The 25,171-nt window shown below is 25.7% G+C and overlaps 4 protein-coding genes and 1 long non-coding RNA gene across 13 annotated transcripts; all 5 read left to right on the top strand.

Moving 5' to 3' along the window:
* The first annotated feature begins 6,797 nt into the window (after positions 1-6,797).
* Positions 6,798-7,316, top strand: LOC122633788. Its single transcript, XR_006328191.1, has 3 exons — positions 6,798-6,854; positions 6,986-7,112; positions 7,188-7,316. It is a non-coding gene; the product is annotated as an uncharacterized LOC122633788 (long non-coding RNA).
* Positions 7,317-7,321: 5 nt separating this feature from the next.
* LOC122633784 lies at positions 7,322-8,695 on the top strand. The gene is made up of 5 exons (XM_043822130.1): positions 7,322-7,446; positions 7,534-7,656; positions 7,998-8,143; positions 8,256-8,388; positions 8,498-8,695. The coding sequence occupies exons 2-5, from the start codon at positions 7,615-7,617 to the stop codon at positions 8,546-8,548; spliced, it is 372 nt and encodes a 123-aa protein (XP_043678065.1). The 5' UTR covers positions 7,322-7,446; positions 7,534-7,614; the 3' UTR covers positions 8,549-8,695.
* Positions 8,696-8,961: 266 nt separating this feature from the next.
* Positions 8,962-15,959, top strand: LOC122633783. The gene is made up of 13 exons (XM_043822128.1): positions 8,962-9,440; positions 9,844-9,961; positions 10,391-10,516; positions 10,651-10,741; positions 11,083-11,228; positions 11,941-12,073; positions 13,736-13,853; positions 14,006-14,186; positions 14,268-14,390; positions 14,505-14,595; positions 15,166-15,311; positions 15,612-15,744; positions 15,824-15,959. The coding sequence occupies exons 2-13, from the start codon at positions 9,933-9,935 to the stop codon at positions 15,872-15,874; spliced, it is 1,368 nt and encodes a 455-aa protein (XP_043678063.1). The 5' UTR covers positions 8,962-9,440; positions 9,844-9,932; the 3' UTR covers positions 15,875-15,959.
* A 427-nt stretch (positions 15,960-16,386) lies between these two features.
* Positions 16,387-23,513, top strand: LOC122633786. Of its 9 annotated transcripts, none has more exons than XR_006328190.1 (7): positions 16,387-16,603; positions 20,598-20,743; positions 21,302-21,421; positions 21,506-21,623; positions 22,297-22,387; positions 22,934-23,079; positions 23,245-23,513. XR_006328190.1 is itself a non-coding variant. In XM_043822137.1 (7 exons), the coding sequence occupies exons 3-7, from the start codon at positions 22,138-22,140 to the stop codon at positions 23,478-23,480; spliced, it is 399 nt and encodes a 132-aa protein (XP_043678072.1). In that variant the 5' UTR covers positions 20,589-20,743; positions 21,302-21,421; positions 21,506-22,137; the 3' UTR covers positions 23,481-23,488. The 9 variants fall into 9 exon arrangements, 6 of the variants coding, with proteins under 6 accessions (XP_043678068.1, XP_043678069.1, XP_043678071.1 ...); XR_006328189.1 differs by lacking the exon at positions 22,297-22,387 and having other exon boundaries at positions 23,245-23,342; positions 23,440-23,488; XM_043822137.1 differs by lacking the exon at positions 16,387-16,603 and having other exon boundaries at positions 20,589-20,743; positions 21,506-22,160; positions 23,245-23,342; positions 23,440-23,488.
* Positions 16,597-19,528, top strand: LOC122633785. Its single transcript, XM_043822131.1, has 5 exons — positions 16,597-16,749; positions 17,344-18,407; positions 18,955-19,100; positions 19,263-19,395; positions 19,457-19,528. The coding sequence occupies exons 2-5, from the start codon at positions 18,303-18,305 to the stop codon at positions 19,505-19,507; spliced, it is 435 nt and encodes a 144-aa protein (XP_043678066.1). The 5' UTR covers positions 16,597-16,749; positions 17,344-18,302; the 3' UTR covers positions 19,508-19,528.
* Positions 23,514-25,171: the final 1,658 nt, after the last annotated feature.

Genomic DNA, 25,171 nt, shown 5'->3' with positions numbered 1-25,171 from the left:
GTAAGCAATTTTTTTTCTTAGAAATCTCGAAAAGTCTCAACAAATTTTTGTTAACATGAGTAGCAATAAAATATCTTTGTTTAAGGTATTACGTATGATGTGTAAAATGCTTCAGATTTTTTCGAGAAACTTTTATATTAATAGGAAATCTTTTTTATTTTAGATAATCCGAACAATATTTCTACTTGTAATGGTATATTATAGTACACTGCAAATGATACAATAATAAAACAATGAAAGTATAAAATTTATTATCATATATCAAAGATTTTATTTCTTCCAAGGAAAATAAAATGTACTTATTTCTTTGAATGAAGGGTCCATATTGATCATTAAATCGTAAATCCAAATATTTCTTATTATTAATTTGCTTTTCGTTAACGTAATGACTGTAGAAGTAGAAGTATTTAGTTTATTTTTGTTCGAAGAAAGTTATTTGTATTATGAATAAATTTATCTACATTACAGTCATTATTATATCAATTTGTTTATGCTAACATTTATTATTCTCTTCTAGGTACTTGTATTGTATTTACGTCGTACGATGACGGACAAGGGCTACGGTTAACACTCGTGCAGATGTTACTGTGCATCTTATTGAAAATTCAAAGTCAAGGGTCTGAAACCCCTCGTTTAATTGTTGAGAGCAACCATCTGTTTTCATATTTACGTATATTTTAGACGTATCTTAAAAGATGGCATAATAATTTATAGAAAAAAATATTATACATTCAGACCGCTCGATACTTTGATTATCAAGTTTTAATGTTACTTTCTATTGATTTAATTATTATGATAATAATTTACATATGATTTTACAAATCGTGCTACTGGCATTAACAACAGTTTGAATACGCAATAAAGAAGAAACGTAAAGTTTGTTGTTTATTTCGTTGCAGTGAACGTGAGACACTTCATAATGTATCAGAGAGGTCTAACACACTTCGAGCAGCATTTCTTTTTTTCAAATCGACCAGTTCAACTTTTTTTAGGGCTATATTCCAATCAAAACTCGTATAATCAGATGTTCGTATTTTGTGTGGTGATGGTTCACATATTACCATTGATAATGCATCAGGTAAATATATCTTAAAAATATAAGCGATTATCTCATTATGATTGTTATAGTTAATATATTGGAATAGTTAATTTTTTAAAAATAATAAGTATTTGAATAGAAATTTTGTTAGCGACACTATTCTACGTTATTACTTGTAAATTTTCATTACAGTGCTGTATAATATTTTGCTATTTTTTTTCTTAAGCGTTTTTATGCGTATTAATATTTGTATAATATTAATTAATAATAATATAATATTTATATTAATATTTGATACAATTATTATTACATATTTAATCTTATTATAAAAACAAATTGATTTCTATAAATCTTTTTAAAACATGTTATAAAAAATCTCTTTCTTTGACTTAGTCAAATTATATCTTCTTTTATGAAATACAATAAATTTAAAGCGAATAAAAATTAAGATTTAAAGAGTTTTTTGCTTGCTTTACCAAATTTTCTATTAATTATAAAAAAGAAAATATTAAAAAATATTTAGTTCATAAAATAACGTATTGAGTTGGGCTATAATTATTTTTGTAATTCTTAATAAACAAAGCTACTTGTTGTTAGTCGATTAGCTTTATCTGTTAATTATTTTTAAAAAATCACTTATTAATTATTATGTCAGATTTGAAAATCATTTCAAAATTTCAGTTTTATCAGATCTACATGTTGGACATAAAGATGAAATCGACTTTAAAAGTATTGAAGTTGATAACGCCTGTTTTACAATTTGTTTATTGTTATGTTACCTTTTATTTTAGTTTAACAAAGGTTCGTATTATTGTCCTTGCATTGATTTTCTTTCTTTTCAGTTAAATAATCGAAAAAACGTTTAATTTTTAGACGAAATTATTATTTGCTCATATGAAATTTGATTACGAGTTTGTGACAAATGAAGAAGAATTAAATATTATGGAAAAATACACAAACAGGAGCAGATTATACGTGCGTCTTCTCACATGTAGGTCCAATAAAATGAGTACAAGCAATTGTAAAATGATATTGCAATTATGCATCTTCTTGTATTGTTACAGTTTTCTTCTACCTATATTTTATTTCAATAACAGTTCCAAGTATTTTAAATGTATTCCTGTATATTCTTGGAACTAAGGACGGTATCCTTTTAACGTTGCCTTTTCCCGTTCATAATATTTTACAGCCAGGATTGTTATATTATAGTTTGCTTATTTATCAAATAATAACTACTCTTATTATAATAATAATAGGTATTATTTGTTATTCATTCTATTGGATATTAGTACATCATGCATATGGTCAATTCATTATTATAATGTACGTGTTTGATTCGGAAAGAATATTTGTATTTATTTATATCCAATAATATATGTCGGATTTATTAATAAGCAATAAAAAAATTTCTAGTAAAAACTATTAACACTATTCATTTCGATAAAGAATATTTTGGTTAATTAAATTTTCTAATTTTGTAATATTATTTTACATATTTATTCTAGAAAGAAAGCACGCCAACCATTTAGCTGTGATGAACGATATACAGCAAATCCTTGGGGTAGTAGAACACTTCAGGGAGAATTGGATTGGATGATCGATATAATCAAGTGTCATAAAAGAGTCACAGAGTTAGTGCGAAATTTAATAAACAAAATCAGATATTTTAAAACATATACGTCGAATGTATAATTATCAGTATACCTTTGTACATATTCTTCAAGAACAATTTGAAGGATATGTGAAGTATGAAAAATATCTATAAAAAAGGATATATTTTGTTATTTTCTATGAAAGCATGCATAAGTGTTAGCACTGATAATGTATTTTAAATTTTTATTATATATTATCTTAATCAGTTTTTCCTTTTTTTATTTAAGATTCATAGATTTGATGAATAATTTTTCCAGAATGATTTATTTAATTGCACTTTTCACTTCGCTGATATCTATTTTCTTTCATTTCTTATATGTAAGTAATATTTCTGAAATAAATGTAATATAACGATTTATTCTAATGCATTATTCATTATATTTTCTACTTCTGCATTAAAAAATATTTTTTTTAAACATATCTAATTATTACTTGATTTTCTTTTAGGTGTTTCAACTATTCAACAAAATATTAAACACAAGAGAAATAACAGAAGGCTTCGTTTATTTGATTGTATTTCTTTCTACTCTCTATATTAATTTTTATATGGGACAATTGCTTATTAATTGTAACAATGCAGCTTTCACAGAATTGTAAGATTGTTACATACACACGTATATACGTATATAGATGAATATAATATAAAATATAATTAATTGAGAAAGGGTTTGGAAATAAGTATATTAACTATATTATTAATTATTTGAATTAAAAGAAAAATATTTTATATTGCAGATGTAATATTCCATTCTATATTCTTTCCATAAAAACTCAAAAAATGTTATTATTCTTATTAACAAGAAGCATCAAGCCGTCCGTTATTTCAATCAGTGGTATATTTGTATTATCGTACAAAGTTTTATCTGCAGTAAGGAACTTTGCTATTCCAAACTTTTTTCAAATATTCTTTATGTCAACAACAAATATATTATTCCAGATAACACGAAAAGCATTTTCTTTCGCAATGGTATATTATAGTTTTTGTATACATGAATAATCATACGATAATTAAAATATAAGATCCGTGACTATGATTTTTATTTCAAAAATACGAGATATTCACTATTGTATCAAATATGCCAGCAATAAATATTACTTTGCAATGTGCATTGAGAATTAAAATTTTGTTTACTTTTCTTATAATAATAATATTTCTATAACAATACATATACGTTCGTTTAAGTTTCATTTTTAACTATAGAGCATAGGACGAGTTACATTATAGCTAAAATCGATTACATGGTTTAATCTAAGGCATGTTTTTTTTTTTATATATCTATATGAAACAAAATAAATTGCATATATTATAGTGGGTAAATATTTTTGTGCATATATCATAAACACGATATATCGATTGAATTTTGCAATATTTGTTAGTATCTGCAATCTGTAAGTTATTACAAAAAGATTACAAGTGTTTTAATGCCTTACTATATATTGTTGGATTATTATGTAATATATTCAATATGATAATAATACTAATAATAATAATAATAAGTATTTTTATCGTACTATCAATAGCCTGTGTAAATCATATTGGATATATTGTGATTGTATCAGATATTCTTACAGCATTATTCTGCTTCAGAAATCTCTGAAAGTAACAAAAACTGTTTGTTAAATCGATCTATTTTTCTACCACTTACTGTTATCTTGCAAGCATCTACAATGTATCGACGATTGCCCCTACTGACAATAGTAGTAATCGACAGATTAATAGTCAATGGTATAAACTTCCTAGCTGAATTATTGAAAACAATCAACTATTTTTAAGTTTACATCAATTTAAAATATGTTCATTGCAGATTGAATTTAAGTAAATCTTTTAAAAATAATGAAAAATATATGCAACTTATTTGATATAGTGATGCACTTAGAAAGAAATCTTATTGGTAGCTAGATGATATAAAAATAAATTATTCAAATATAATGGAATCATCCCTTTCCATCATTTATGTTAATTAATTGTAATAAATTTTAATTAATTATTTTCTTTTCTTTTTAAGCTATGATAATTTGATAAATTCTTATTTATGTATTTGTTTCCAATTATCTTTGCAATGATCCTCGTAATCTTTGATTTGATTTAATTGAGTAATACGTAAGCTTTGCTGAGTGAAGAATTTTTCTTTTATAGTTATAGTTCAATAAAATCGTTTATCTATGATAACATATGACTTGTTATTGTTATTAATATACTTGTTATTGTTACTAATATAATATGATTTTTGTTAAGATATCTCAATAATCTACGATATTGAAAAGAAAAGAAAAACAATTGAATGCAGCGTAATCATAACTAAATTTGCCTTTCTTAAGTATAATAATTTCTTTTTTTTGATATTTATGATATATTATTAAAATAGTAAAAGTATCATGCTGGTAATATTCCGAACATCGATAAGAAAAATTTAATTTTTTTTACGAATATGATATATTTTTAATACGGAAATACATTGTAATAGATAGCCAAACTCAACATTAAAATTTTTTGTTTAATATGAATTTTAAATCGTAAAATATTAATTTTAGATTTTGCATAAAAACAACCAATATTTTTTTACAGATATGAAGGTACATTCAACAAGATTTCGATAAAAAATTAAATACTGTCATCGCTTATGTCAGCAAGAATGCGAGCTATGAATCGTTGGAATAGTCGTTACGTCATATGAAGTTTTTTCTAAGGTAAGTAGAAATAAATTATCTGTTTACGGTACTTCGCAAAATGCTTGCATAAATTTTTGCCGAGGTGAATATGAAAAAATTATTTTTTGTGTTTATATTTGTTTAAGATTTTACGTGGATTGTGAAACGTGTTTGTCTAAATTATCTGGAAAATTATTTATATTAACAACAAATCTCCTATTTCAATTAATTTAAAAAATATTTTCATTTGTAATAATATTTCGTAAAACGCTGTAAAGAAAATGACAATGAAAATATAAATTTTATGGTTACAAATAAAGAAAGAAATAATGTATTCACATGTTAAATTTCACATCAGATAAATATTAAAGACAAAATGTTCTGGATCTACATTTTGTTGATTTCACATATCCTATCATCAATTCGCTATTCATTCTACAGCAATGACTGTAAAACCATATGAACTCGATTGATTTTTACTCGAAGAAATGTATTCACTTGGTACAATTACAAATTTCAGCGATAAAGTCCATTACATCTTACCTATTGTCATATCGATTAGTTTCTTCCAACATCTGCTACTCTTTTCCAAGTACCTGTACTGTTCCGCGGTCGGACGGCAACTGACAAGAGTTGCAGTCACAAGACGTAGCTGCGCATGTCTGTGAAAATTAAAAGGGTAAGGTATAGGGTCCCTCGCGTAATAGCTGAGAACATCCACCTGTGTTAATATCTATATCATGTTAGACCTATAGCGAAGGGTTCGACCCTATAAAAGTTTATAGAAAAAATATGTTCTGACGTTACGCTCTATGGTGGGAAAATTTTCTTATGAATGTTTTCTAAGTAGTGCTATCTGTTATAATGAAGGGTTATTAAAATGCACAATGAAATAGAAGCGTGTTTTTCTTTGTAATTGAAAATACCAAATGTATTAAAATGTCTTTAAGAAATTCGGAATACTACGAGCAGCACTTTCTTTTTTCCAAAGAAATAGTGCAATTTATATTGGGCATACGTCGTCATCAAAATTCCAAAGATTTGTTGTTTTTTCTGTGTGTAGTAACTATTTACGTATTACCTATGATTGTGCATCAGGTAAAAGTTTATTTTTTAAATATATGCCTAATAATTATATATTAATAATGAGTAAATATACGCCTATATTATATATTCATAATGAGTCAATATAAAAAGATAATTTTATAATTACTCATTTTTTTATTATAGCTATCATTATTAAGTATTATTATTAGTTTTAAATTAATTCATGCAGAAATAAAAATTTTAAACAAGCATACGATTTGATGTAATTTAGTAAGAATAGATATTAATTATTTTTCACGATATATTTATACTAAATTGAATTCCTACAAACATTTTCTTATTTTAGTTTTATTAGCTTTCTACGTTGGATATAAAATTAAATTCCAATTATAAAATATTACAGAAGATGTTATGTATTTTATGTGTTATTTGCATTTATGCAAATGTTTACTTTCGTTCTCCAACAGTTCGTACAATTTTTATTACATTATCATCATTTATTATTAAATATATTTATATACATGTGTGTAGATGTGTGTATGTATATACGTATGTACCTATGTATGCATCTATGAGAAAGAATTTTTTCGTTTTTAGATGCAAAAATTACTTGTTAATTTTACGAATCGTATGGATAATTGCGAACTGTTTCTGGATAAGAATGAATTATATATTTTAGACAAATACGTGAAACAATTCAAATTAATTACGATTATTTTCACGAGTAAGTACATATGTTTATCAAAATAACTGTAAAGACCATTTTGTGACCAATCATTGAGCATACATACATTTGCAGGTTCCGGTTCTCTTTATGGTATTTCGATGACACTACCAAGTATTTTAAGTGTTTTCTTCAATATTTTTGAGACAGTTAATGGTGTGCATGTAACCTTACCATTTCCTGTTAATAATGTTTCTAACGCAGGGCCGTTTTATTATGGTTTGCTTATTTATGAAATAACAGCAATCTTTATAACGTTGATAATAACTTGCGTTTCTTTTTCATCATATTTGGTAATAATCCAACACGCATGTGTGCTATTTAGGTTTCTAATGTTCGTGTTTAATTGCGAAAGTAGATTATTTCTTATGCAAGGTATTGTCATGAATGTTAACAGTATCTTCTAACTTATTTATGACAGGATTAAAATAAATCAACCGTTCAAGGACCAGGTATATAAAAAAGATTGTTGGTATAATAGAAAAATTCAGAAAGAGCAGGAATGGATTGTCGACATAATAGCCAGATATATAAAAGCTACGGAGTTAGTTCCATAATATAAAATTGATTTTGTTTTCTTATTATTATTTTTTCATAACGACTTATTTTTTTCTGTTTGGAAGATATGTAGATTTGATAAACAATTTTTCCAAGATAATTTACTTAATTGGAGTTTTTCTTTCCATGGTATTGATTTTCTTTGATCTTCTTTATGTAAGTAAAACTTAAACAATTGGTGGAATATTTAGGGAAGAAAAATCATTTTCTATGTTTTATTTATATAATTATTGTCATTTATTTCACTATATTATTTATCTTATTTTGAATTAACTTATTAGGAATCTTTTGTTTAGAAAATCTGATTACTTTATTGCTTCTTTTTAGATATTGCAATTTCCTACGATTTTGAAAAATACAGACGAAATGTTTGAATGTTTCATCGTTATTGTCGAATCTTTATCAACTGCTTATATTAGTTTTTACATGGGACAAATGGTTATTGATCATAGCACAGCAGTTTTCCAAGAATTGTAAGACGTTACGAAATATTACATCAGCTTCAGTTAATATAGATCTGAATTGTAGTCATAAATATTTAATTATTCTTATTTGAAATGTTCCTAAGTTGATTTACGTTTATAGATGTCAAGTTCCATTTTATATGCTCTCTGAAAAAGCTCAAAAACTTTTGTTACTTATAATAGCAAGAAGCATGAAGCCATGCCATATTTCAATCGGTGGTATATTTATAGCGTCGCATGAAATTTTTGCCAAGGTGAACAAGAATAAATTATTTTTGTTTAAGAAGTTATATGGATTGTGCTATATATTTGTCTATATTCTCCAGAAAATTCTTTATATTAATAACAAATCTTTTATTTCAGATAATTCAAAAAGTTTTTTCATTTGCAATGGTATTTTATAAAACACCGTAAGAAAATGGTAATACCACAATGAAAATATATATTTTGTAGTTACAAATAGAAGATTTCACTTCTTCCAAAAGTCACATTTTTGAACTTTGCAATCATTTTAAGTATTAAAGATAGTTAAATATAACTGTTGTAGATTTAAATTTGGTTAATTTCACATATTTTATTATTAATTTGATATTCATCATTATAACTATGAACTTGATTTACTTTTCTTGTAGAAATGTATTCACTTGGTACAATTCCACACTTCAATAATAAAGTTAATTACACTTAATCCACTATTATATTGATCACTTTTATTTTAATGTGTACTCCTCTTTTCCGTACAACTATACCGTTCCGCGGTCGGATGGCGACTGACAAGAATTGATGCATTATAAGACGCTATTGCGCATGTCAGTGAAAATTGAAAATATAAAATATAATGTCCGTCTCTGAAATGTTGGGATCATTCAGCTGTTTTTATATTTATGTGTATCTGTATTGTATATCGAATTGTTGTATAATATAATAGCGTATGGAAGTAATACACTTTAACGTTATGTTATATAGATTCGATCATTATGGAATTATTATGTCACTGTTTTAAAAATAGGGCTATAGGCTGTGATGATGTGGTTATTAATTTAAAACATGGTGCTATAGATTCTAACGAAGGAGTTACTAGAATGTGCAATAAGGTAGAGGCGCGCGGTTTGTTTATTTCGCGGCAAATAACGTTAGATACTTTAGAATGTCTGTTAGAAGTATTAGCTACTTCGAGCAGCACTTTCTTTTTTCCTATCGATTAGTACAACTTATAACGGGTCTTCATTATTATCAAAGTTCGTACGATCAGTTATATCTTTTTTGTGTAATAACAGTTTTCTTATCAACAATGATCTTGTATCAGGTAATTGTTAGTTATTATGTCGTAGCTTGTGCTTGTGTTTATAAACATTTTTAGGAGAATTAATATTTTATTCAAAACGAATATTTTTTAAATTTGTGTTTCTTCTATTCACAAATTTTTTATTTTTTTTTTTATTTATGAACATACTTTTTACAAACGATTGATGCTGAATTTTTATCTGTCATTGGAATGTTTCGTTTTTCAGTTTCATCAGCTGTTAACGTCAGATGTTAAATTCCAATCTAATCTCAATATTTTGCAGAAAACCTTTATTGCTTTATCTATTATGATTATTTACAGTGGAATTTATTTTAGTTTCTCTACAGTTCGTATTATTTTTCTTGGATTGATTTAATTTTTTCATATCGAAGAATATATTTAATTGTGTCATACAAATCTATAGATTAAAATAATATCCATTCATCTTAAATTTGATTACGAGCATTTGTTGGACATCGAGGAATTATCCATTTTTCAAAAATATACAAAAGAATGCAAATTATATACTATTATTATGATCGGTAAGTAAGTATGTTTATTTTAATAAAAATAAAGATCGTATTGCAATTATATATATATATATAATTGTTTCTCCTAGGTTTGAGCAACTTGTATACTATTTCATTAATATCTCCAAGTATTTTAAACATTTTTCAATATATTTTTGGAACATTGGAGGATATTCAATTAATATTACCCTTTCCTGTTAATTATGTTTTAAACACAGACATGCTGTATTATAGTTTGTTTATTTATCAAATTATTATGATTTATGTCTTAACGATATTAGGCTGTGTGTGCTTTTCTACATATTTTATATTGGTACACCATGCGTGTTGTCAATTTAGTATTATAATGTACCTGTTTTATGTAGAAAAAAGAATATTTATTACCATCATTTGTATAGATTTTATATAACAACTTTTTATTTAATAACAAATTCATTGCAGCATGAAAATACGAATACCATTTGAAAGGAATCAAAATTATATACCAAGGATTTCATACAGTGGAACATCTCAGAAGGAATTAGATTGGATAGTTGACATAATAAAACGTTATATAAGAGTCACGGAGTTAGTTTCAGTATCATCTTCTTTTTTCTTCTTTTTTCTTATCTATATACGTATATATATTATTATTTATTTTATTTTATTTGTGTTATTTTATTATATTTCATTATAATTCATCTTTCCTTTTTTTTTCTAAGGTATGTTCATTTGATAAACAAACTTTTCAAGATTACTTACTTACTTGCAATTTTATTTGTGATGGTGTTCATTATTTTTGATTTTCTTTATGTAAGTATATATACGTAAACAATAGCTATGGTAACTATGGAACAATTTTTATTTTTGAGTAAGTTCACTATAACTATTTAATTTAAAAATTATATATATAAATATATATATATATATATATATATTACGTAATATATATAAATATATAAATATAAATATATATAATATATATATATAAAAATTTGAATACATATATTTATATATATATATATATATATACATACAATGTATAAATAAATAAATATCATACACATATACACATATTTATATTTATATTTAGTGCAGAAATTATGAAAGAATCGTTTCTTATATTTTATATTTTATTGCATGTTTTTTTTTAGATGTTTCAATTATCTGAGATATTGCTAAATATAAGCAAAACAATTGAATGTGGTATCTGTATTGCTGGATCTTTACTCGTTACATATCTTATCTGTTATATTGGACAAATGCTTATAAATCATAACAGTACAGTTCTAGAAGAATTGTAAGATATAGGATTTATATTAATCATACTATAATTAATATAAAGTTTCGTTACAACGGCTATTTATAAACAGTATGTTGGTAATTTCGTAACTACATCATTTTTCTTAATTACAGCAATAGAAACATTATTAGAAAATTTTTTATAGAGAATTTTTATTATGGTTATGGAATCTAGGTATAACTTTTTTATTTATTTGGTATTTTTTAAATCAAAATCGAATATTCGAAGTAATTGGGCTATTTCCTTCGTTTTAAATAGAATAGTATATTTTTCTTACAATTGATATATTTTTGTTGATATTGCAAAAGATCATAGATTTCGATCTATTAAAGTTAATTGATATTAGTAAATTCAATAAAATTAATAAATTGATAAATAATATAATTAATTAAATTTATTAATAATATTAATAAATCCAATATAATTAATACATTTATTAGTAATATAATTAACTAAATTTATTAATATTATTAATAAATCCAATATAATTAATAAATTTATTAGTAATATAATTAACTAAATTTATTAATATTATTAATAAATCCACTATAATTAATAAATTTATTAATTATATATAATTAATTAAATTTATTAATAATATTAATAAACTCAAGTTGTTACGAAGTCTTATATATTCGAGCAAATAATTATTTTATAAAAAAAAAAAAAAGAAAAAGGAAAAGGGAAAGAAAAAGATATTTTTCCATAGATGTCAAATACCATTCTACGTGCTTTCCGAAAAAACTCAAAAATTATTATTATTCGTGATTGCAAGAAGCATGAGACCATGTCAGATTTCAACCAACGGTATTTTCGTAGTTTCGCATGAACTTTTTGCTAATGTAAGTATCAATAAATTATTAATATTCAATATATTAATATTCACTGTTAATGTCGAATTTATTATTTCAGTTAATTCAAAAAGCATTTTCTTTTGCAATGATATATTACAATACATTTAAAACTCAAACGATTATATTATAAAATATTATTAATATATTATATATCATTAACATATTATAATATATTATATTATCCTATCTTTAACGTAGTTACTGTAAAATTGCTAATTGTAGTACTAACCTTACTTAAATAAGAAAATACTAACGATATTTTTCTTCAAAGAAAATAAATGTTGCTCGAAACATTGTATATTCGTTCAAAGTCATCTATAATATAGATAAACTCACTCGCTGTTATATTGATCTGTATTTCCTAGCACGTAACACTTTATTTTAAACATTTATACTCTACCGTGGTCGGATGGTGACTGACACGAGCCACAGTCAGCAGACGCTACTGCGCATGTCATTGAAAATTCAAAGTCGAAGGTTGATTATTGGGAACAATCATTTGTCTTTACACTTACGTATATTTTATGAGGGATTGATATTACAAAAGTCTATAAAAACAATATATTCTGATGCAACGTTTTATAGATTCGACCATTATGATATTATTATGGTATTATTTTCATGTCACTCTTTAACAAATAATGTTAATAACTATAATGAAGGGGCTATTAGAATATACAATGAAGAAAAAGCGTAGGGTTTGTTGCTTACTACTTACTTCGAAATAGAACTTGGAATATCCTTTTCGTCACAATGTCAGAGAGAGGTCTAATCTATTTCGAACAACACTATCTTTTTTCAAATCGATTAGTTCAATTATTGATTGGTTTTCGACCTTGTCAAAGTTTGAGTACGCAGTTGTTACTATTTTGTATGATAACTGTTTTTTTATTTCCTATAATTGCGCATCAGGTAAGCAATACTGTCTGTGATTATAATAATTTTTATTATTATTATTATTATTATTGTTATTATTCGATTATCGTTGGTTTTTTTTTTTAATAATTTTTTTGAGATAAAAGTTCATTCATAAGGAATTGTTTTCTCTAAGCGAACATTACTTTTCAGTTGGTTCAGTTCATTAACATTATTTAATAATAAATTTATTTGTATATGAATAGAAATCTTGTAGTAAAGTGAAATCGAATGATACACTGAACGTTATTCGTTTCTAATATTAATCCTTTCACAGGGACGATTTTTTTAAAAGTACGAAAAAGAAACGATTATACGTTATATTTAATGAAATATTAACGTTGTTGTTTCCTTTGTTTAGAATAATTACAGTGATTAGATATCCGCCGGATTCTACTTTTCTTTAAAACAAAATAGTTCAAATTTTAAAGGAATCTAACGTACACATGTGTGTTAGTATTTCTCAAGAGATTAATCTATCAATACATGGAATTTTAATTCATCAAATTTCGCGTTCTTTGACTACAGTTTTATCAGCTTTACACGTCCGACGTTACATTGCATTCGGCTATCAAAGTGCTGCAGAATATGTTAGCTTCTTTATGTTTTATGATTACTTATAGCACTATTTCCTTTAACTTTGAAACAGTTCGTATGATTTATTTTACATTAATTACTAGTTTTTATTTATTGAGAACATAATTAACTAGACAAGAAAAACATTTTAATTTTTAGATGAAGTCGATTTATGCTCATTTTAAATTTGATTACATGCAGCTGTCCGACGAGAATGAATTGAACATTTTCGAAAAGTATACGAAACAAAGCAAAATCTATACTTATTGTTTCATAGGTAAGAATATAAAAATTTATATAAATAATAAAAAATACAACATTTCAATTATACATTTTCTTTGATTGTTACAGCTATCTTCAATCTATATTTTATTGTATTTATATTTCCATGTCTTTTCAATGTTTTTTTATATCTTTTTGGAATATTAGACAAGAATCATCTAAAGTTACCATTTTCTATTAATGGTGTTACAACCCCTGGGGTTCTATACTACAGTTTGCTTATTTATCAAATTATAGCAATCTATATTTCAATAATTATAGCCAATGTGTGTTACTCATCGTATTTGACATTCGTACAACACGCGTGTTGTCAATTAAGCATTTTAAAGTACGTATTTAATAATGAAATGACGCTTGTTTTAATCAATTATTATTAAACAATTATTATTAAAATCATTTTTCATATCAGAATAAAAATACGTCAACCGTTTCTAAATAAGAAGACGTATAGTCAAAAGACTTGGTTGAATAAAAAAAACGAAGAATTTAATTGGATAATGGACATAATAATGCGTCATAGAAGAGTAACGAAGTCAGTCTAAAATAATTTTTCGAATGAACACATTAAAAATGAAGAAGCTTTGTTAATGACACCTTTTTTTTGTTATATTTTAATAATTGTTATATTTTTTCATTTTGTTTGTAGGTTTGTCTATCTCCTAAATTATTTGTCGAAGATGACTTACATAATTGTAATATCTTTTGCAATGTTTCTTATTGTATTGGATCTCTTGAACGTAAGTAATTCTCTTGATATAAGTTATGGATCAAGTATGGAAGTGGAGCAATCTATTATTTTTGTATATATGACTCTCATTTATAAGTTTATGTAAGTTAAAACTAATTTAATTAATCTCTTTGAATTTTGATAATTTTATTATTCTCTTCGTATTGGCTTAATATTATATTCTTACAGAAGGTGTTTATCTCAAATTGCGTGCGATAAGTATTTTTATCCGTTTTAGGCTTTATAAAAATATATAAACTTAATTTCTATTTTTATTATTAAAAAAAGTAGGATATATTTAGTAGATATAGATACTTCTTGATAGATACTATCTGTCGTACATTGTTCCTATTTTTCTTTTTTCAATTTACAAAATTATAAATCGATTATTATTTCATACTCGTCGGTTAAAGTTAGCCCAATTTAACCGTATAATCTTGTTTTTTGTTCTTTATTTGAAGAAAATTGGGTTTTTATAACAGACGGTTGATATGCATATTTATCTTTTTCATTCAAAGAAAAAAAAAAAGAAGAAATAACAATATTTTTCTGCTTAAAGTGTCTTATTATCTAATTTTAGATCTTTCAACTGACTGCTATATTGCAAAATATAGGGGAACTAATGGAATGTAGCTTTTACATTGTTGGCTCTCTATTTAATGTATATATTAATTTTTACATTGGACAAACACTTATAAATCATAGCAATGCTGCTTTCGAAGAATTGTAAGATATATAAAATCCTACGGAATACTTTTCTGAAGAAGTGATTTTTTATAAAAGATATCTTATTTTAAACGATATGATCAAATATATCCAATCTTATTAATTTCTGTAGATAAAATTAATACGATCGAAGATATTTGATCATATCGTTTAAATGGAGACACCCTTTATAGATTAACTGACAAATGTTATTGAGTGATTGAAATACAGTCTTCCAAGTTTATATTATTGATTTAAAACTTTGTCTTCCAAAAAAATTAAAATTATTCTATATCAAAGACAAATTAGTTTTTTTTGCAGACGTCAAGTACCATTCTACATTCTATCTACGAAAACTCAAAAGCTGCTATTAACCATAACATTAAGAAGTATGAAACCCTGTGTGCTTTCAATCGGTGGAATTTTTATATCGTCGTACGAAGTGTTTTCCGCAGTAAGAACTATGAAATTCTCAATTATTAATAATGCATCGTGTTAACGTCAATTTCTTTTTTTTTCCTTTTTTATTTCAGGTACTTGAAAAAGCATTTTCTTTCGCGATGGTTTTTTATAATGTTCACTAAATCCCAGTTGTATAGAAGTAATGAATATATTAGATAAAATAGTACATGTTGATTATTTAATTTCTTCAATAAAGATCAAAACATATTCACTTCTGCTTAATGTCAAGATCGCCATAAGTATTGGATATAATGTTTTATTACGTTCATTTCTTGTCAGATTATTTTACTGTTCTACTTTGAAATCGTCGTAAACAAATAAATTTTAAGCACTGCCTATACTTTTCTCAATATAATGGATTTACTTTGTATATACATACGATCTCATTTGCAAGTATGAAATATATGTTGAGATCTGTTAGCAAAAAGATCGAATTAACACTTTGCTTGCTTCGACACGTACTGTTCTCTTTTAAAGCAAGTGGTCTATATCACGATCGGATAATGACTGACAAGAAGTTGTATTCGATCGACCTTTCTGCGCATGTCCTTTCAACTTGAAAATGTAAGCTATTGCATTGTTCTATGAATCCTTGGGAACAACCAGGTGTTTCCGTATTTACGGAAGGCTTTATCGTATACCCAAGTGGTTGATAATATATTCGTTAAAAGGGGAGCAATATGTGAACGTTACGTTCTATAGACTCAATCATTAAATACTATTTTCATGTCATTATTTTACAAAACTTTCTATAAGCTATAATAGAGAGCAATTATAATGCACAATAAAGTAGAACCGTGTTGCTCACTTGAAAATAGAACACGGAAGACTAGTCACGATGTCGATCAGAGGTATGAGCTACTACGAAAAGCATTTCTTTTTTTCCAATCGATTAGTTAAATTATTGATTGGTCTTCGACCTTCTCAAAATTCGAACAAGCAATTATTTCTATTTTGTATAGTAACTGTTTACATATTTCCGATGATTGCGTATCAGGTGAGTAATTGTGCTACTACGTATGTGTGTGTGAATATATATATATATATATATATATATATATATATGTATGTGTGTATGTATATACGTGATTACTATAATTCTTTTTTTTCTTGTTATTGTTATTATTCTATTGATGTCATCTTTCCTTTATAATTTTTCGGTGATAAAGTTTCATTTTTAGGGAATAGTCCTCTAAGAGAATATTACTTTTCAATTGACTTAATCCATTTACATTATTTAATATTAAATATATTTTGCATGCAAATAGAAACTTTATAACGAAGTCGAATTAAATGATAAATTAAATGTTATGCATTTTTAATACAATCTTTTTCACAGGGACGATTTATTTAAAAGTGAGAAAAATCAATTTTACATTTTGCTTAATGAATTATTATTAGTTTTGCAATGCGACAAAATTTTTGTTTTCTTTGCTAAGAAGAGATTAGATATCCACCAGATTCTACTATTTTTCAAGTCGAAATAGTTCGAAATAAATCAAACGTACATTTATGTATGTTAACATACCTCAAGAGCTTAATTTATTAATGTATGGAATTTTTATCAACCAAATGTGTTCTTTGACTCCAGTTTTATCAGCTCTACATGTTAGATGTTACACTGCATTCGGCAATCAAATTGATGCAGAACATGTTAACTATTCTATGTTTTCTGATTACTTATAGTATTATTTATATTAACTATGAAACAGTTCGTATGATATATTTTACATTAACTGTGTTTTTATTTATTTAAAACACATTTAACTAGCAAGAAAAATATTTTTTTTTCAGACAAGATCAATTCATGCTCATTTTAAATTTGATTATGTACGGCTGTCCGACAAGGATGAATTAAATATTTTCGAACAATATACAAAGCAAAGTAAAATTTATACATATTTTTTCGTGGGTAAGCACGTAAAATATTTTTGTGCATAAGAAATATAATATTGCAATTATATATTTTCCTTGATTGTTTTAGCTATCCTAAATTTCTATTTTATTGCAATTATATCTCCGTGTATCTTCAATATTTTTTTGTACCTCTCTGGAACATTAGACATGGTTCATTTAAAGTTACCCTTTTCAGTCAATAATGTTTCAAGATCAAGATCATTATACTTCAGTTTGCTTATTTATCAAACTGTAGCAATCTATATATTTATAATTATAGGCAGTGTGTGTTATACATCGTATTTGTTATTCATACAACATGCGTGCTGTCAATTAAATGTTTTAAAGTACGTATTTCATGTAGAAATCACGTTTGTTTCAAATCACTATTATTATCAAAATCATAAATATCATTATTTGCCAGATTGAAAATACGTCAACCATTTTTAAAAAAAAAGAAATATAACCAAATCGTTTGGTTAAATAAAAAAGAGGAAGAATTTAATTGGATAGTAGACATAATAATACGTCACAAAAGAGTAACGAAGTCAGTACAAAATAATTCTTTTAGTGAACGCACCAAAAAATCAGAAAGCTTAATTTACGATACCCTGCCTGTTTCTTAAATTTAATTATTACTATTTTTATTAAATTATGAAATGTTTTAGATTTGTCGATTATCTGAACAATTTTTCGGAAATAAATTATTTAATTTGTACTTTTGCTGGGATGCTCATCATTATGTTGGATTTTATCAATGTAAGTAATCCATATAAAATAAGCGAAAAATGTAGAAAAGTAAGAAAGAAAATTTTTTTTAGACGAGTACAATTAATCTTTATAAAACCAATGTAACTTAATGGCATAAATGCAATTGTCAGAATTAAAATCAATTTTCTTGTAATTGTACTTTTATATTACGGAGATATTTCATCTTCGGTTGAAATATACTTTTTAGATTACATTCATCAGATCACAAAAGTTTTCTAACCGTTTGGCGAATAATTATTTATATATGTAACTTTATTATGAGTTAATATATAGTACTTTATGTGGAATAATATAACTCTTTTGTATCATCTCACGATTAGGGATAAACCTGTCTTATTTAAAAAAAATGGATAAAATTATTTACTATTCAAAAGATAATATTTGCTGGAATTTCTTTTATTTTTTTTTTAGCACGAGAAAATTTATCTTATAAAATGTCATTATACGTCACTACAATGCATACTCATTTATACTATACGAAAAAAATTAAATAAAATTAAAAAAAAATCTTTTCATATAACTAATTTTCTTGTAGATATTTCAATTAGCAACAATAATGCGAAATACAAGTGAACTAATCGAATGTGGCACCTACATTGTCTGTTCTCTATTTGCGATATATATTAATTTTTACATTGGACAAATGCTTATAAATCATAGCCAAGCTGCTTTCACAGAATTGTAAGATATATAAAATGTTCTTTTGCACTGGTTACTAATGTACCGATAATGACTCTTAAGAGTATACTAATCTATATTTATAAAATTAATTTAAAGGATATTCTTGATTTATACAATATTGTGAATTATACAATAATTTGTTTATAAATCGAATGCTTGCAGATGTCAAGTTCCGTTCTATATGCTTTCTTTAGAAACTCAAAAGTTGCTGTTATTTGTGATAGCAAGAAGCAGGAAGCAATGCGTACTCTCAATAGGAGGTATCTTTGTATCGTCGCACGAAGTATTTTTAGAAGTAAGAACATTTTTTTACTCAATTTTAATCCATTTTACTAACTATGATATTTTTATTTTAGTTAATGCAAAAAGCATTTTCTTTTGCTATGGTGTATTATAGTGTTCGGTAACTACAAATTATTCATTTAGTAACGATGAAAATATGAGATTAATTACTACTTCTATCAAAAATTTTATTGTTTCCAAGAATAAAATTAATAATAAAATTAACAATAAAATTTTCTCACTTCTATAAAATATGAAGGTAGGCCTAAATATAAAGTGTAAAAAAAGAAATGCAATTATAACGTTTTATAATTGCATTTCTTTTTTTACCTAATGTCCGTACATCTCAAGTATTGATTATATTTCCTTACGGATTAAACGATTCACTTTATTAATTTTTTGTTTAGATTATGAAAAAGTATTTTCATTCACGAAGACTTTGTATTGCATTCGTTAGATTCACAGTTATATAGAAGTAATAAAAAAGTGAACGCCAATATTACATGATGAATTTGATTCCTTCATAAACAATTAAAACGTACTCTCCTGCATTTAATGCGTAAATCGTCATAAATATTAAAGTATATATGATATATATTCAAATTTTTATTCATTTTCATGTCTTATCATCAACTCCTTTCACATTGAAATCGACATAAATAAATAAATTTTAATCACTATCTATACTCAAAAAGAAGGGATCACTTCGGATATATTTACTATTTCTTTCGTAAGTATACAACATAAGACGATTTTTTTGTTCGATAAAATCAAACTCACCTGCTACTTGCTCCGACACGTACTGCTCTTTTTTAAAGCGACTCTTCTATATCACGATCGGACAGTGACTGACAAGAGATTGTATTTGATCGATCCTTCTGCGCATGTCCTTCCAATATGAAAGTGTAAGCCATTTCACCCTTCAGCCATTCAACCCTATCGATCGTTGAGAACAATCAGCTGTTTTCGTACTTACAAAAGACTTTATCGTATACCCGAGTGGTCGATAATAACTATAAGTGGTTGATATTCGTCAAAAGGGGAGCAATATTTGAACGTTATGTTCTATAACTCAATCATTAAGTACTATTTTCATGTCATTATTTTACAAAACTTTCTATAAGCTATAATATAGAGCAATTATAATGCACAATAAAGTAGAAGCGTGTTGTTCACTTGAAAATAGAACACGGAACGTATCGATGTCGATCAGAGGTATGAGCTACTACGAAAAGCATTTCTTTTTTTCCAATCGACTAGTTAAATTGTTGATTGGTCTACGACCTTCTCAAAATGCGAACAAACAGTTGTTACTGTTTTGTATAGTTACTGTTTACGTATTTCCAATGTTTGTATTTCAGGTAAGCGATTGCGCTATTGATGTGTACATATATATATATATATATATATATATATATATATATATATATATGATTATTATAATTTTTCTTCTTATTATTTATCGATTTTTAAGTTTTATTCGTGGAGAATAGTGTGGATATTATTTTTCAATTGACTGAATTCATTTACATTATTTAATATTAAATTTATTTGTCTTAAGTTTTAAATCAATTTAATGTCATCGGTTTTTGATTCAACTTCTTTTACAGGGACGACTTTATTAAAAGTGAGAAAAACGATTTTCCATTTTGTTTAATGAAATGTTATCAGTTCTGCAATGCGGCAAAATTTTTGTTTTGTTTTTTTATGCTAAAAATATCTATAGAGATTAAATATTCGCCAGATTCTACTAATTTTCAAGGCGGAATAGTTACGATCTATCGTATACATATATTTGCTAATATTTCTCAAAAAGATTGTTACATCGAATTTCAAATAATAAATAATATCAAAAGATCATTAAAAATTATTATTAATAAATCGGATTTTAATTTAAAAAACGCATTCTTTGATTTCAGTTTTATCAGCTCTACACGTCAGATGTTACATTTCATTCAACTGTCAAATTGATGCACAATACATTATGTAATTTATGTTCTCTGATTACTTATGGTTTTATTTGTCTTAACTTTGAAGCAGTTCGTATGAATTATTTCATATTAACTAAATATTTATTTATTAAGAATATATTTAACTATGGAAGAAAAATATTTTATTTTCAGAGGAAATTATTTCACGCTCATTTTATATTGGATTATGCGCGACTGTCCGACGAGAATGAATTGATGGTTTTCAAACAGTACACGAAGCAAAGTAAAATTTATACGTATTTTTTCGTGGGTAAGTACATATAAAATTCATGTACATAGTAAAGAAGCACAATATTCCAATTATATATTTTCTTTGATTGTTTTAGCTATCCTTAACTTCTATTTTATTGCAATTGTATCTCCATGTATCTTGAATCTTTCTTTATATCTTTTTGGGACGTTAGACAAGATTCATTTAAAATTACCCTTTCCTATTAACGGTGTTTCAAGTCCAGGACCACTGTATTACAGTTTATTTATTTATCAAACTATAGCAATTTATATATTTATAACTATAGCCGTTATATGTTATACATCATTTCTGATATCCATACAACATGCATGTTGTCAATTATACGTTTTAAAGTACGTATTTAATGTGGAAATGGCACTTGTTTCAATTACAATTATCATCAAAGTTATAAATATCATTCTTCGTCAGACAGAAAATACGTCAACCATTTCTAAATAAAAAGAATTATAACCAAATTGCTTTGTTAAATAAAAAACAAGAAGAAGAATTCTATTGGATAGTGGACATAATAATGCGTCACAGAAGGATAACAGAGTTAATCCAAAATAGTTTTTTTCTACGAGCGTATTAAATAATTAGAAATCTTAATTTTTGATAACTTCCTTTTTTTATATTTAATGATTACTATTTTTAATTTTTTAATTGTATGTGTTATGTGTATGTTTTGTAGGTTTGTCGATCATCTGAACAGTATTTCGAATATGATTTATTTAATTTGTGCTTTCCTTGGGATGATTCTTATTATATTGGATTTTCTTAGTGTAAGTAATTCATTTGCAATATGTAAAAGACTAGAAGAATAAGAAAACTAATAGATTAAAGACTAATAGTAAAGCAAAAAAAAAATTTTTGTTTTAGATGAGTACTATTATCCTTTATAAAATTAATGTATCTTAATGGCACAAACGCAACTGTTGTAATAAAAATTAATTTTTTTGTAACTGAATTTTTATATTATAGCAATATTTTTTTTCATTTTACATGTGCTTTTTAGATCTACCGTTTAGTGAATAATTATTTAAAAATATTATTTTGTTGATTTCTGATTATTTAAGCGGAGATGTGGAACTGATCATAATTTTCATATATGATGAGGATATAACTAGTATATGAGATTAATGTAACTTTTTTGTATCATTAAACAATCAACAAGTTAATATTTGCTAAAATTTTGTTTCTTTTCTGTACACGCGAACAATTGCTTTACAGAATGTTTTCATTAGAGTGCATGTTCATTTATGTTGTTGGAGAAAAATTAAATAATATTTAAAATAATTAATCTTTTCATCTAATTAATTTTCTTTTAGATATTTCAATTAGCAACACTGATGCAAAATACAAATGAACTAATGGAATGTAGTATCTACATTTTTGCTTCTTTATTTGGGGTATATATTAATTTTTATATTGGACAGGTGCTTATAAATCATGGTGATGCAGCTTTCGAAGAATTGTAAGATACATAAAATGTTACGAAATATTATTTTGCACCGGTTACTAATACACCGGTAATGACTTTTAGAAACACCCTAATCGATATTTATAAAATTAATTTAAAGTATATTCTTAATAATAAATCATTCAATAATTTGTTTACAAATCGAATATTTCTTCGCAGTTGTCAAATTCCGTTTTATGAGCTCTCCACCAAAATTCAGATGTTATTGTTGTTTATTATAACAAGAAGCAAGAAGCAATGCGCACTTTCAATAGGAGGTATCTTTGTATCATCTAACGAAGTTTTTTCAGGAGTAAGAATACATAATTTATTCATGTTTAATATATTGTGCTAACTACGACATTTTTATTTTAGTTATTACGAAAAGCTTTATCATTTGCTATGGTGTATTATAGCATTCATTAACTGCAACTAATTTGAAAAGAATGGGTATATTAAATTTATTTCTATGTACAAGAGTTCCCTACAGTTAGAATAATAGAATATACTTACGTATATTAAATGTATTGTCGTATCAAGGTCGATTTTCAATTTTGTGTAATTATCATTTTATTTGACATGATGACGATTAAAAAGCATTCACTATATTTTGAGAACAGTCAAGAAATCTGTTCACTTGTTATGTTTCTACTCGCGATATTTTTCACAAGTGTTCGTTATTGTACGAATTGCATTATCGATAAAATCGCTTAGGTTAAACTCGCCATGTTTACTCTTCTTTCTGAAGCAACCATATTCTACTGTAGTCGGATAGAGACTGAGAAGAGTTCCAGTAATCAGTATTGTAAATTTCAGATTCATATTTAGAAGTATGAATGATTGAAAAAAAAAATTTAACATCACAAGAATCGCGGAATTTGGGAGGAATGTAACAAATTTGTATAGTTAATTACAATAAATATTGTAAAAATATAGTAAAAGATTGTAAAAATTGTTTCTTTACATACATTGCTTTATGAAATGTAGATAAATTTTTATTGATTTTAAGATTTATAATCGATAAGAATGCTAACTTACCAGTTTGGCTTAATGGTTGAACGAGAATAAATATTTTTGTTTATCGATTTTATATAGAATAAATTATTATTTCATTCTTTTTTACCAACTGAGAAGGAACATACGCAGCCTTGTTTTCGAGTTGTTCATATCGAAATTTCGGGGAGTAGCTGAGTTCTTTCTTTAATGGTTTAATGGTTAGTGTGAAGAATGTCATAAGTTTACTCAATTGTCTTATCTTAATGAATAAGTCACATTTTCGTTATTAACATTTAGTACCAACTTGAATTTAATATGCATCTGAGAAAGGTAAGATTACTATTTAAGCAATGGTTGACGCATTTTTCTATTTTTCAGTCTCATAATTTCCATTACCACATAAAGTAAATGATATGAGATTATTCCATGATGATAGATTATGATGATGATTACTTCCAAGATGATTAAATTACCTAAAATCGTATCTAAAAGATGAATTTGCGTTAACTATTGTAGCTTTATTTGTTTGCACCGCGTCCAATTATGCTGCCGCGTAGTCTATCTTAGAAGATCGTTATAATTAATCAAGTCTAATAGTGGAATAGCATTTAAAAACGATGCACAAAGTGCAAAAAATGCAAAAAGTCTTTTATGCAGATATAATCCAGTTCTTGAACACTGTCAAAACGCATTCTAAGTCACTTGATAATAATCGATCAACCTGATCATTTATCTTCTAATTTCATATCTTGAGAAAGACACTATATTCAAGGTGGCGTAAAGATCCTCGATCTAAAAAATTTCTCACTCGTAATCCATTTTTTAGCTTTCTTCATGAGAGACGTAATTTACTTATGAATACACATTCAATTGTACTTTTTTATCGCGTATAAACAGGATACGATATAAATCGGTATAAACCGGTTGCGATAATTAATCGAACGCACTATCAATGAGAAGATTATTCGCATCTTTGAAGCTTGAGCTATCAATTAAGTCTATATAGAATACCTGAATCATTGAAACCATCATGTTAACGTTTTTCTATTTTTTATTAATCCAGTCTCGAAACTTTTTTGACAGACGGTGTATTTTTGAAATAGGACGTCAA

The sequence above is a fragment of the Vespula pensylvanica genome, chromosome 13, assembly GCF_014466175.1.
Source record: "Vespula pensylvanica isolate Volc-1 chromosome 13, ASM1446617v1, whole genome shotgun sequence".
NCBI lineage: Eukaryota > Metazoa > Arthropoda > Insecta > Hymenoptera > Vespidae > Vespula > Vespula pensylvanica.
This window is presented reverse-complemented; position numbering and strand designations above follow the sequence as displayed.